Source organism: Saimiri boliviensis, chromosome 11 (assembly GCF_048565385.1).
Source record: "Saimiri boliviensis isolate mSaiBol1 chromosome 11, mSaiBol1.pri, whole genome shotgun sequence".
Taxonomy (NCBI): domain Eukaryota; kingdom Metazoa; phylum Chordata; class Mammalia; order Primates; family Cebidae; genus Saimiri; species Saimiri boliviensis.
In genome coordinates, this window is record NC_133459.1 from 110,046,175 (window position 1) to 110,059,011 (window position 12,837).

The 12,837-nt window shown below is 36.1% G+C and overlaps 1 protein-coding gene across 3 annotated transcripts in view; it reads left to right on the plus strand.

The window, feature by feature from the left end:
- Window positions 1–590: 590 nt before the first annotated feature.
- LRRC39 (leucine rich repeat containing 39) overlaps window positions 591–12,837 on the plus strand; it is a 32,559-nt gene continuing 20,312 nt past the window's right edge. For 2 of the 3 annotated variants that reach the window (XR_012512568.1, XM_010343818.2), the window contains exons 1-2: window positions 591–745; window positions 12,621–12,813. Coding sequence is in view for 2 of the 3 variants with exons in the window: in XM_010343818.2 (XP_010342120.1) it covers window positions 12,701–12,813 (113 nt within the window). In the remaining variant the exon portion in view is untranslated. The remainder of the gene's footprint in view (window positions 746–12,620; window positions 12,814–12,837) is intronic. The other variant, XM_003933264.3, reaches the window with a different exon arrangement.

Here is a 12,837-nt window from a genome sequence, read left to right on the forward strand (position 1 = left end):
ATGGTGAAAGGGGCAGAGGACAAAGACGGTGGAGATTGAACTTCTGAATTTTGTTCCATATTACAAATTCAAAAAAATAAATACATAGTTAATTTTTTAAGAACCTGGAATTAAGCCCTATCTATGAAAGCTGAACCGATCGAAGTGAGAGATAACTGAATTTGAAGTCCAGGTACAGCAGAAGTTTGGGGCTCCTCTGTTACCCATGCTTACCCACACCTTTATTTTTTTCTTTTCTTAAAGCATCTGAGCATTTAGTTCAAACATTGGCAGATCTACGGTTTACTACGTAGAATTTTTGTTATGGCATACATCAACATATTCCAAATTTCTCTGCTTGGATGGAATAGATGCGTTAAATTCTATTAAATGAGTAACTTATGAAAAATAGAAGGACTTTCAATAGGCATTATTTTTCAGGATCTTAGAAACAGTTATGCCTGATAGTTTTATAATGTCTGTAGTATACCTTTTGCAGTCCACAGAATGCACTCACATACATTATCAGCTGATCCTTCGCAGAGAAGCCCCATGTGATTCTTTTCTATTCTCAGCTTTGTCCATGAACTAAAATTAGAACTAGGCTGACATTACATTTCACTTGGTTACAGCTGACTGAGGATTTTAATCATTTGGAGCCACATTGAAAAAAAAAATCCCCCCTGAATCTACTTTTAACTGATAGTCATTAACTTTGGTTATGTGAACTTCAGTGTCCACCGATATTTGTAAGTACTCGACAATGGTAAGTATTTTTCAGAAACATTTATTCCTTTATTCTTCACATATAACTAGGTTGCTGCTGATACCTATACCGTGTCTGTACTGGCCAGAATGTCCAAACAAACTGGAATTGAATTTAAAAGTTTTTTTGTGAGGTATTCATTGTCACTCATGGAATTGTGTACCTCTGGAAGGTAGATTTCCCCAGAAGTAAGAAGCAACTCTTCTGCAATTCATTCGCTATGCTTACCTTACTGCCACACTATGTACTTTCTATTCATTATCGTAATAATCAAAGCAGAGAGCACAATCCTGTGCTGGAGGAAGAAATACATCATTATTGACTTGTGTTTCCCTAAGGGAAGTTGGTCATTATAGAAAAACTGATGGATGAGCAACGTTTAATGGCAAATGAGAAAATGAATTAGCAAATGGATGAATCGTTTTACATGTCTAGTAAAATACACGTATACGTGTAGATACTTGGGATTTTTAAAATATTTGTATTATTTCAGTATTTGGCAAAAACTTCAAACTTTCTTAAATCAGAGACAATAAATTGTAAATTGATTGCGACATGCTCAGGAAGTTGGATTACCAGTGTATGTATCCCAAGGTTTCTTCATAGCAAAGAGATCTTGCATTGTGTTCCTGTTCAGAATGCCTTGCTTAGAAATTCTCTCAACAATTTCTTGCATATGCCAATCATTTATCAACCTCGAAATTTTAAACTTGTTTTCTGTAATATAGTTCTTCTCTGTCTCTCACACACACATATACTACATAATATTAGTTTAAAAATCATTAATTTAGAAGAGGTTAATAATGAAAAATATTATCTATCCTATTCCTCTCTATCACTAGTCCTGCTCCCTCAAAGTAATCATTTTAAGCATTTTGGGATTTAGTTTTCAGTGGTTATTTCATATTTCTTTTTTTTTCTTTGTCAAAGACAATTGTATGCTATTTTTAATCAACTTTAGACATTATCTATGGAGCTTCATTATGAGAGTTCTCTTACACTGCCATAGAGTTATATGCCTATTTTTAGTTTTTCTCCTGATTATTTTCATAAAATTAAGCAAATACTTTAATCTCTATTTCTTGTTCCATAAAGTACAGACAGTATCTGTTGATCCCCCACTTTGAAGATGTGGATATTGGTGTTCCTATCATTTACTTCTTTTTCTCATTTCCTTCTTTCACATTCTGTTAAAAGTACTGTTACTGGACCGGGCTCACGCCTTTAATCCCAGCACTCTGAGAGGCTGAGGCGAGTGGATCACGAGGTCGAAAGATTGAGACCATCCTGGTTAACATGGTGAAACCCTGTCTCTACTAAAAAATACAAAAAGTTAGCTAGGCAGGGTGGTGTGTGCCTGTAGTCCCAGCTACTCGGGAGGCTGAGGCAGGAGAATCAACTTGAACCCGGGAGGCAGAGGTTGCAGTGAGTCGAAATTGTGCCACTGCACTCCAGCCTGGCTACAGAGTGAGACTCCATCTCAAAAAATAAATAAATAAAAAGTACTGTTACCGTTATATTTTCAAGACATATGGCATTTATATTGTGTTCTGTAACCTTCAATAAATCTTCCTTACTTTTTTATAGGTGGATGTATTTCAAAAGATCAATACACAGGGTTTACAGTATCATAGCTATGTAATTTCTATTTTCTGCAGAGCCAACATTTCCTTCTCAGTATCAATGTCATATTCATTGTACTAAAGAAGAATGTTAAAATAGATTCTCCTTTCCTGTACTTCAATAATTGCTAAAAATCATGCCACATTTTGTTGGCTTTATATATGGACTGTGCCTTTCTTGTACAGTGTCTTCCCCAACATAATTTCTGACGGCCTTTCTTTTTGCTTATTGGAAGAAGAAATTTCCTCTTTTCACCATATCTCCAATGTCATATGTTTTTTTTCTCACTTAATTCTAGCTATTACTTTTTGTAATTCATTGGATGGATACTGCCATTTTGCTTTTGTGTGTGTGTGTGTGTGTGTGTGTGTGTGTGTGTGTGTGTGTGTGTGTGTCAGAGTTTCCCTCTTCTTGCTCACGCTGGAGTGCAATGGTGCAATCTCAGCTCACTACAAGCTCTGGCCCTTGGGTTCAAATGATTCTCCTGAGGCAGCCTCCGAAGTAGCTGGGATTACAGGCATATGACACCACCTCTGTCTAATTTTATATATTTTTTAGTGGAGATGGGGTTTTACCATGTTGGTCAGGCTGGTCTTGAACTCTTGACCTAAATTGATCCACCTGCCTCAGCCTCCCAAAGTGCTGGGATTACAGGCATTAGCCACCGTACCCAGCTATTGCTTTTAAAACATTGTTTTATTTTTTAATTTTTTTACAATCTTGAAAAGTATTGCTGGGAACAGTCTTGTTCATGTTTCCTAGTGGAGACACATTCTTCCTCTAGGTATATACCTTTGAATGGAATTACTGGATCATAAGCTGTGCTTATCTTCTACATTACCACATAAGTAGTTTAAAATAGTTAATACCAATTTACAATTTCACCAATATACCAGCAGTGCATGAGGATTTCTGTAACTCAAATTCTCACCAAGACTTGGTGTAACAGTCTTTTGAATTTTAGCCATTCTGACAGATGTTCACTGGTGTCTTATCATGTTTTTAATAAGGTGGAGCACAATTTAATATGTTTTTGGTCATTTGGATTTTTTTTTCTCTACAAGGCAAGTTCTACCATTTGGATTTTATTTTTTGAAAATTTCCTGTTCAATTGTACTTTGTGTTGTCTTTTTTAGTTGATTTTTAGGAGTTCTTTATCTATTCTAGATGTAGTCCATTGGTGGTTACGTATGTTGCCAATATCTTTCCCCACTAATGTACATGGTATTCCTTTTATTTTCTAAGTGATGTCTTTCAATAAGTTCTTAATTGTAACATAGACCAATTTATCAGTCTGTGTTGGGCTGCTCTTGCATTGCTTTAAGGAAATACCTGGCCAGGCACAGCAGCTCATGTCTGTGATCCTAACACTTCTGGAGGCCAATGCAGGAGGACTGCTTGAGCCCAGGAGTTCAAGACCAGCCTGGAAAACGTGGAGAGATCTTGTCACTACAGAAAAATAAAAACAAAAAAAAGCTGACACACTGGTTCTCGCCTGTAGTCCCTTCATAGTCCCTTCATTTATTTAGCTCTTCTTTTATTTCACTCCAATTTTTAGTTTTCTGTATAGAGGTTTTACACATCCTGTTTATTGTTAAGAATTTGATTTTTATGCTATTGAAAATAGCATATTTTTAACAATTTCATATCTATTCTGAAGGCTGAAGCAGAGGGAACCCAGGAGATCAAGGCTATCATAAGCCATGATTGTGCCACTGCATTCCAACCTTGGTTACAGAGTAAGCCTGTCTCAAGAAAACACACACACACACACACACACACACACACACACACACCAAAAAAACAAAACAAAAAAAAAAACAAAGAAATACCTGCTACTGGGTAAATTACAAAGAAAAGAGGTTTAACTGGCTCACGGTTCTGTAGGCTTTCAGGAAGCATGGTGCTGGCATCTGCTTGGCTTCTACTGAAGCCTCAGGGAGCTTTCAATCATGGCAGAAGGTGGAGGGGGAAGCCTTCGTCCCATAAGGCCAGAGCAGGAGCAAAAGAGAAAACAGCGGGAGGCGCCACACACTTAACCAGATCTCGCAAGAGCTCACTGTTTGTTTTTTTTTTTTATTGCATTTTAAGTTTTGGGGTACATGTGAAGAGCATGCAAGATTGTTGCATAGGTACACACGTGGCAGTCAGCACCATGCCATAAGGGATCCTCCTCCATGATCTAATCACCTCCTACCTAGCCCCACCTCCAACATTGGGGATTACAGTTCAACATGAGATTTGGTGGGAACATATATTCAAACTATATCACAATCTTTTCCTTTATGGATATGCTTTGTATTCTGTTTTAAAAAGTGTTCTCTACTTTAAGGACATGAAGATAAGTCCTATATTGTCACCCAAATGCTTTACTTTTTCTACTTTCACTTTTAGGTCTATAATTCACATGGAATTAATTTTGGTAATATATAGATATTCAACTGTACCAATATAATTCCTCCTAAAAAATTATTTCCATGGCCAGGTGCGGCGGCTCATGTCTGTAATCCTAGCACCTTGGGAGGTCAAGGCAAGCAGATCACTTGAGCCCAGGAGTTCAGACTAGCCTGGGCAACATAGTAAAATTCCATCTCCACAAAATACAAAAGTTATCTAGGTATGGTGGTGTATGCCCATAGTCCCAGCTTCTTTGGAGGCTGAGGTGGGAGGATGGCTTGAGCCCAGGAGGTGGAGGTTGCAGTGCGCCAAGATCATGCCACTGCTCTCCAGTTTGGGCAACAAAACAAGACCCTGTCTCAAAAACAAATATTTCCACAATGTTCTGCAGTGCCTTTGTGTATGCGTCTATTTCTGGGGTTCCTTATTTAAGTACACTGATATGTTTGTCTATTGCACCAATAACATTACCTAGTACCATAGCTTTAAAAGAGATCTTGATGAATGTGGAATAAATCCTTCCACTCTAGTTTTCTTTGGCAAGAGTATCTGGGCTGTTTTGTATCCTTAGAATTGTCGCTAAAAATTAGAAACTGATTGCCAAGTTACCCCTCTCCTTCTCCAAATGAAATTTTTATTGAGATTGATTACAGTTCAATGTGGATATTATTTTTACAGATTGAGTCTTTCAATCAGTGAATATAATGTATATCTCTTCATTTATTTAGATCTTTAATTTCACTCCAATTTTTAGTTTTATGTATAGAGGTTTACACATCCTGTTTATTGTTAAGAATTTGATTTTTATGCTATTTAAAATAGTATTGTTTAAAGAATTTAATATCTATTTTCTCCTGAAATATAGATACATAATTGAGTTTTCAAAATACTGACTTGCCAGAAATCTTGCTAAACGTTGTTATCAATTCTATATATTTAGCTGTAGATTCTCTTGTATTTTCTAGTTTGTAACTGTACACGAGGAAATGTCTTTTTGTTTTTTATTCCTCTTTTTTTTTTGAGAAAAAGAATAATAAGAAAAAGAATAAAGAAGAGGAAGAAAGAGAAAGAGGAAGAGGGAGAGAGAATGGGGGTATTGCTTTGTTGCCCAGGCTAAAATGTAGTCTAAATATGGGTATGCCTATAATTGTCCTTAATAATGGAGACATGAAAGAAAATGAGGGAAGAGAGTAACAAACAAGGAGCCAACCAACGTTTTGTTTAAACTTCTAAGTTGATATGATGTGGTACTGATAAGAGTGTATATTTTGTGTAAAGTGGAGAGTTCTATAAATGTTAATTACGTTTACTTGTTCCAGATCTGAGTTCAAGTCCTGGATATCGTTGTTAATTTTCTGTCTCATTGATCTGTCTAATATTAATGTTGAAGTCTCCCACTATTATTGTGTGGGAGTCTAAGTCTCTTTATAAGTCTTGTATGTCTGGGTATTCCTGTATTGGGTGCGTGTATATTTAGGACCTTTAACTCTTCTTGTTGTTGCATTGATTCTTTTATCATTATATAATGTCCTTCTTTGCTTCTTTTGATCTTTGTTGCTTTAAATACTATTTTATCAGAGGCAAAAATTGTAACTTCTGCTTTTTATTGATTTATTTTTGCTCTCTGGTTGGTTGGTAAGTCTCTCTCCATCCCTTGTTTTGAGTCTTTGTGTATCCTTGAATGTGAGATGGGTCTGGATGCAGCATACAGTTTTAATTTTTTATCCAAATTCCCTGTCTTTGAATTGAGGAATTTAGTCAATTTAAATTTAGAATTAATAATGATATATGTGAGTTTAATACTGTCATTTAATATTAGCTGGCTATTTTGCCCATTAGTTGATGTAAATTCTTCATTATATTGATGTTCTTTACTTTTTGGTATTTTTTTAGAAAGGCTGATACTGTTTGTTCCTTTCTATGTGTAGTGGTTCTTTCAGCTCTTGTAAAGCAGGCCTGTTGGTGATGAATTCTCTGAGTGCTTGCTTGCTCACAAAAAACTTCATTTTTCCTTCACTTGTGAAGCTTAGTTTGGCTGGATGTGAAATTCTTGGTTGAAAGTTCTTTTCTTTAAGGATGTTGAATATTGGTCCCCACTCTCTTCTGGCTTGTAGGGTTTCTGCTGAGAGATCTGCTGTAAGTCTGATAGGCTTCCCTTTGTGGGTAACCTGACCTTTCTCTCTGGCTGCCCTTAGTATTTTCTCCTTCATTTCAACCCTGGTGAATCTGACGATTATGTGCCTTGGAGTTGCTCTTCTTGAGGAATATCTTTGTGGTGTTCTCTGTATTACCTGGAGTTGAATATTATCCTGCCTTACTAAGTTGGGAAAATTTTCCTGAATAATACCCTGAAGCATATTTTCCAGCTTGGATTCATTCTCTTTGTCACATTCAGGTACACCTATCAAACGTAGATTAGGTCTTTTCACATAGTCCCATATTTCTTGGAGACTTTGCTCATTCCTTTTTATCCTTTTTTCTCTAATCTTGTCTTCTTGTTTTATTTCATTGAGTTGGTCTTCGACCTCTGATATCCTTTCTTCTGCTTGATCAATTCGGCTGTTAAAACTTGTGCATACTTCACGTAGTTCTCGTATTGTGTTTTTCAGTTCCATCGATTCACTGATTTTCCTCTCTAAATTTTGTATTCTTGTTGACATTTCGTCAAACCTTTTTTCAAAGTTCTTAGTTTCTTTAGATTGTGTTAGAACAAGTTCTTTTAATTCACAGAAGTTTCTTATTATCCACGTTTTGAAGCCTGCTTCTGTAATTGGAACACACTCGTTCTCCATCAAGCCTTGTTTCGTTGCTGATGAGGAACAGGGATCCCCTGCTGAGGAAGAGGCGTTTTGATCTTGGGTATTCTCAGCCTTTTTTGACTGTTTTCTTCCCTTCGTTGTAGATTTATCCATCTGTAGTCTTTATAATTACCGTCTTTGTAATTGGGTTTCTGAGTGGACGTCCAACTTATTGATTCTCAGCGCCGAAATCTGAGCAACCCACTGCGCCGACCAAATCAGCGGCGTTAAGATTGATGGTGCTTTTCTGACTCTGCGCCAAGAACCGACGCTCCGAGGCGCCGGCAAAACCGCCTCGCCGGTCACAAGAGTCGCGCTGGCGACCCGTGGGGCTCCTCCGCTGGGAATCTCCTGGTGCGTGAGCAACAAGAATTCATGTGAAGGTGTGGCGTCCTCTCGTTCTTGGCGTTTTCAGTGGGAGCTACAATCCCGAGCTGCTAGTGTTCAGCCATCTTGGATCTCTCTTGTTTTTTATTCCTTTTCAGACTTTATGCCTTTTATTTCTTCTTCTTGCTTTGGTGCCTCTTCTTGCTTTGGGTTGAGCCATTATACAGTATTGAATGGAAGTAGTGAGAACAGACATCTTCTAATTTTAAATGAAAGGCTTTCACTGTTACACTATTAAGTACGATTGCTGCAGGTTTTTATTAGATATGGTTTGTTAGGTTAAAGAAATTTATAGTATGTTAACAGTTGTTTTTAATCACATGATATTAAATTGTAATGATTTTCTACATCTATTAGAATAATATTTTTTCTCTTCTAGTTTATTAATTTAGAATATTATGTTAATTGATTTCTCAAACAAAGATAAGCAAACAAACTTTAATCTGTGGAATAAACCCAACATGGCTATAATGTATTTACTTTGTTTTATGGTTTTTGTTTGTTTGTTTGTTTTTGAGATGGAGTCTGGCTCTGTCACCCAGGCTGGAGTGTAGTGGTGCTATCTCAGCTCACTGCAACTTCCACCTCTAGGGTTCAAGTGATTCTCCTGCTTCAGCCTCCCCAGTAGCTGGGATTACAGGTGCATGCCACCATGACTGGCTAATTTTTGTATTTTTGCATTTTTTATTTTCATTTTCTATATATTTTTGGAAACAGATTCTCACTCTGTCGCCCAGGCTGGAGTGCAGTGGCTTGATCTTGACTCACTGCAACCTCCTAATTTTTTATATTTTAGTAGAGACAGGGTTTCACCATGTTGCCCCAGGCTGGTCTTGAACACCTGAGTTCATGCAATCCACCCGCCTCAGACTCCCAAAGTGTTAGGATTACAGGCATGAGCCACCACGCCTGGCTTCTTTTGTATTTTTTTAAATAGAGATGGGTTTCACCATGTTGGCCAGGCTGGTCTTGAACTCCTGACCTTAAGTGATCTGTCTGCCTCAGCCTCCCAAAGTGCCGGAATACAGGCATGAGCCATTGTACCGGGCCAGTATTTTCTTTTTCATATATTACCAGATATGATTTGCCAGTATATTGTTTAGTACTTTTCTCCATAATATATTTGTTAGTGAGATTAGTCTGTGTTTTTCTTTCTAGAATTACCATTCTTAAGGTTTGGTATCAAGGTTATGCTAATCTCATAATCTGAATTGGGAAGTCTTTCCTTTCTGTTCTCATGAAGAGTTTGTGCTATGGTTACTGTTATTTTTACCTCTCAAATGCTTGGTAGAATCGCTGTTGAAGTCATCTGTAGGACCAGTAGTTTTTGGTGGAAAGACTTTAGATTATTATTATTGTATTCTATTGTGTCATTTAAAAATTTTATACATGTATGTGCTTATCTATGATATGCCCTTCTGCTTTCTTTGGGTTTGTTTTGCTTTCTTTAACTCCTTGAGATGGATGTAAAGTTTTTAGCCTCATCTCTTCTAAAATGTATATTTAAGGCTAGAAATTTCCATCTACTATATTACCTATATTCCATACATTCTGATTTGTAATATTTTTATTAATTCAGTTCAAAATGCTTTCTTATTTTCATTACGATAGCTTCTTTGACTTTTTCATTATGATAGCTTCCATGTGTTTTTTAAAAAAATATTATATATTCTGTCATTGTAGGATATAGTTCTTTATTTATCATTTAATTACATCTATTTATTGTGTAGTTTAAATCTTCAGTATTCTTCCTAAGTTTTAAACTGCTTGTTCAATCAATTGCTGAAAAAAATGGTTAAAATCTTCCACTTCAATTCTGGATTCCTTGATTTTTCCCTTTAGTTCCATCAATTTTCCTTCATATATTTGGAAGCCATGTTATTAAAGGTATACAGTTTAAAGTTCTTTTATATTTCTTGTGGAATGAATCGTTCATTATTATATGATTGATCTTTTATGTCTGGAAAGTATTTGTGCCTAAAGTCCATTTTGTCTGTTATTAATATATTGATACTAGCCTTCTTTTGCTTAGTGTTTCCATAGTACATCTTTCTCAGTTCTCAAAAAATTTAATTGGTTAGCCAGACGTGGTGGCACATGCCTATATTTCCAGCTACCTGAGAGGCTAAGGCAGGAGGATCACCTGAGCCCAGAGGTTGAGGCTGCAGTGAGTCATGATCCCAACACTGCATTGAAGCCTGGGTGACAGAGTGAGACTTTGTCTCAAAAAAGCAAAGAAGGAAGAAAGGGAGGAAGGGAGGGAAGGAGGGAAGGAAGGAAGGAAGAAAGGAAATAAAAAAGAAAGAAAAAATTAATTGAAATATAATTCATATATAAATTCTCTCTTTTAGTGTACAACTCAGTGGTTTTTAATATATTCAAGAGTTGTACAATCATCATCACTAATTCTAGAACATTTTAATCACTCAAAAAACTGTACAGTTAGCAGTCATTCCCTATTTCCCCCTCTACAAAACACCTGGGTACCACTAAGCTACTTTTTGAATCTATAGATTTGCATATTCTGGACATTGCTTATAAATGAGATTACGTATGTGGTCTTTTGTGTCTGGCTTTTTTCACTTGGCATAATTTTGTTCAACGTTTATTTATACTGTGGCATGTATCTATACTTCATTTTTATTGCCAAATAATATTTCATTATATGGATATACCACCTCTTGTTTATACATTCATCAGCAAATGGCCATTTGTGTTGTTTCCACCTTTTAGCTATTACAAATACTGTTTCTATCAACATTCATGTACAGGATTTTGTGAGAACATATGTTTTCATTTCTCTTGGGTATATACCTAGAAGTGGACTTTTCTATTCTTGTACTGTCCCCTTTTCTCTATCTTTGTTTTTTAGGTATGGCTCTCATAAACAACACTCAGGATTTTGTCTTTTCTTTAATTGGATGATCCTTGTATATTAACTTGGAACACTTAGTCATCAGGGAAGTACAAATTATGACTATCCTGGGATATCGCTTTATGCAGTAGTTTGTTGGTGAGGCTGTATATCGATGGGGACCCTTACACAGTGGCAGTAAGAGTATAAACGGGCACGGTCAATTTGGAAAACAAATTGGCTCTGTCTTGTAAATTGAAACATGTACATACACTATGATCCAGCAATTCTCATTCTAGATATGTACCCAATAGAAATAATTCCACTTGAACACCAAGAAGACAAAACGATAATTTTAGAAACATTATTGCTTATAATAGCAAAGCTCTGGGACTCAAATATTCACATTCATTAGAATAGATAAACTGTGGCATATTATGTATTTTGGAGATCATGGCATATGAATATATGATACTTTTCCTTTTTTTTGAACTATGTAATTTCCCATTATATGGGTAGACTATAGTTTACTGATGAAATGTTAGGTTGTTTCAATATTTTGCTGTTATAAAAACACTGCAAATAACTTTGAAAATATTTGAAATATAAATTAAGTGTGGATGAGCATTTGTGAGTTTGCTAGATATTACCAAGTTTCTCTCCATGCAGAATATAACGATACTACCATTGATGAAAGAAAATGTCTGTTTCCCTATGTTGTTGCAAATTTCATTGCTTCCTTTTCCAACTACATTACTTTCTATTTACTTTACTTGCATTACAGTCTTTCTATAACGCTGAATATAAGTGATTGTGGATGTCTGTGTATTCCTGAATTTGAAAGGAAATAATTTAAATAATCGTAAATCAAATTATTTTATTATTGCTAATTTGGTAAAAAAAAATCATTATGATTATTTTAAGGCCATAGGACATTCCATGAAATATACCTACCATCGGCCGGGCACGGTGGCTCAAGCCTGTAATCCCAGCACTTTGGGAGGCCGAGGCGGGTGGATCACGAGGTCGAGAGATCGAGACCTTCCTGGCCAACATGTGAAACCCCGTCTCTACTAAAAATACAAAAAAACTAGCTGGGCGTGGTGGCGCGGGCCTGTAATCCCAGCTACTCAGGAGGCTGAGACAGGAGAATTGCCTGAGCCCAGGAGGCGGAGGTTGCGGTGAGCCGAGATCGCGCCATTGCACTCCAGCCTGGGTAACAAGAGCGAAACTCCGTCTCAAAAGAAAAAAAAAAAAAAAAAAAAAGAAATATACCTACCATAATTTACATAACCATTCTCCTATTATTTTCCTCTCATTTCTGAAATTCAGATCAAAATCCTTAATACTGCCATCTGTCCATTTGCAATTTATTTTACACAAAAAGAAAGAATCCCAATATGCTAATCACTTAACTGAATTTCCACTTGTGCATATGGGATCCTGATTAGATTGATATCTCAAGATGCCAGTCTTTTAAAAATTTCCATTATATAACTATTTTCCTATAATTAGACATGAAGACTAGCTGCAGTTTTTCATTATTGTGAATTACCTAATAACAAAGGATCATATGTTAGATATGAGACCCCCAAAGGCAATTGTTCATCTTCTTTAAAGCTTAATTTTCTCATCTACATATTAGTTAATAAAAGTACCTATATTATAGTATTTTATGAGAATTTTTAAGTATGATATGGCATGTAAAGTATATAAAATAACTTTTGGAGCATGGAATGTGTTCTATAAATATTAACTATTATGATCTTTATGGTACTCAGTGAACAGTCTGAAACATTGCTTTGTTTCTCTGGAGGTCCTTTCTGAAATGGCATCTATGATTCAGCTATTCAAAACCTAATGAAGTTGGTGACTCTATGACAATGTGAAGGAATCATGACTGAAAATGTGGTTTGTACTGGGGCTGTCAATGCTGTAAAGGAAGTTTGGGAAGAAAGAATAAAGAAACACAATGAAGACCTGAAGCGAGAGAAGGAATTTCAATGCAAGTATGCTAAAACATATTTATTATT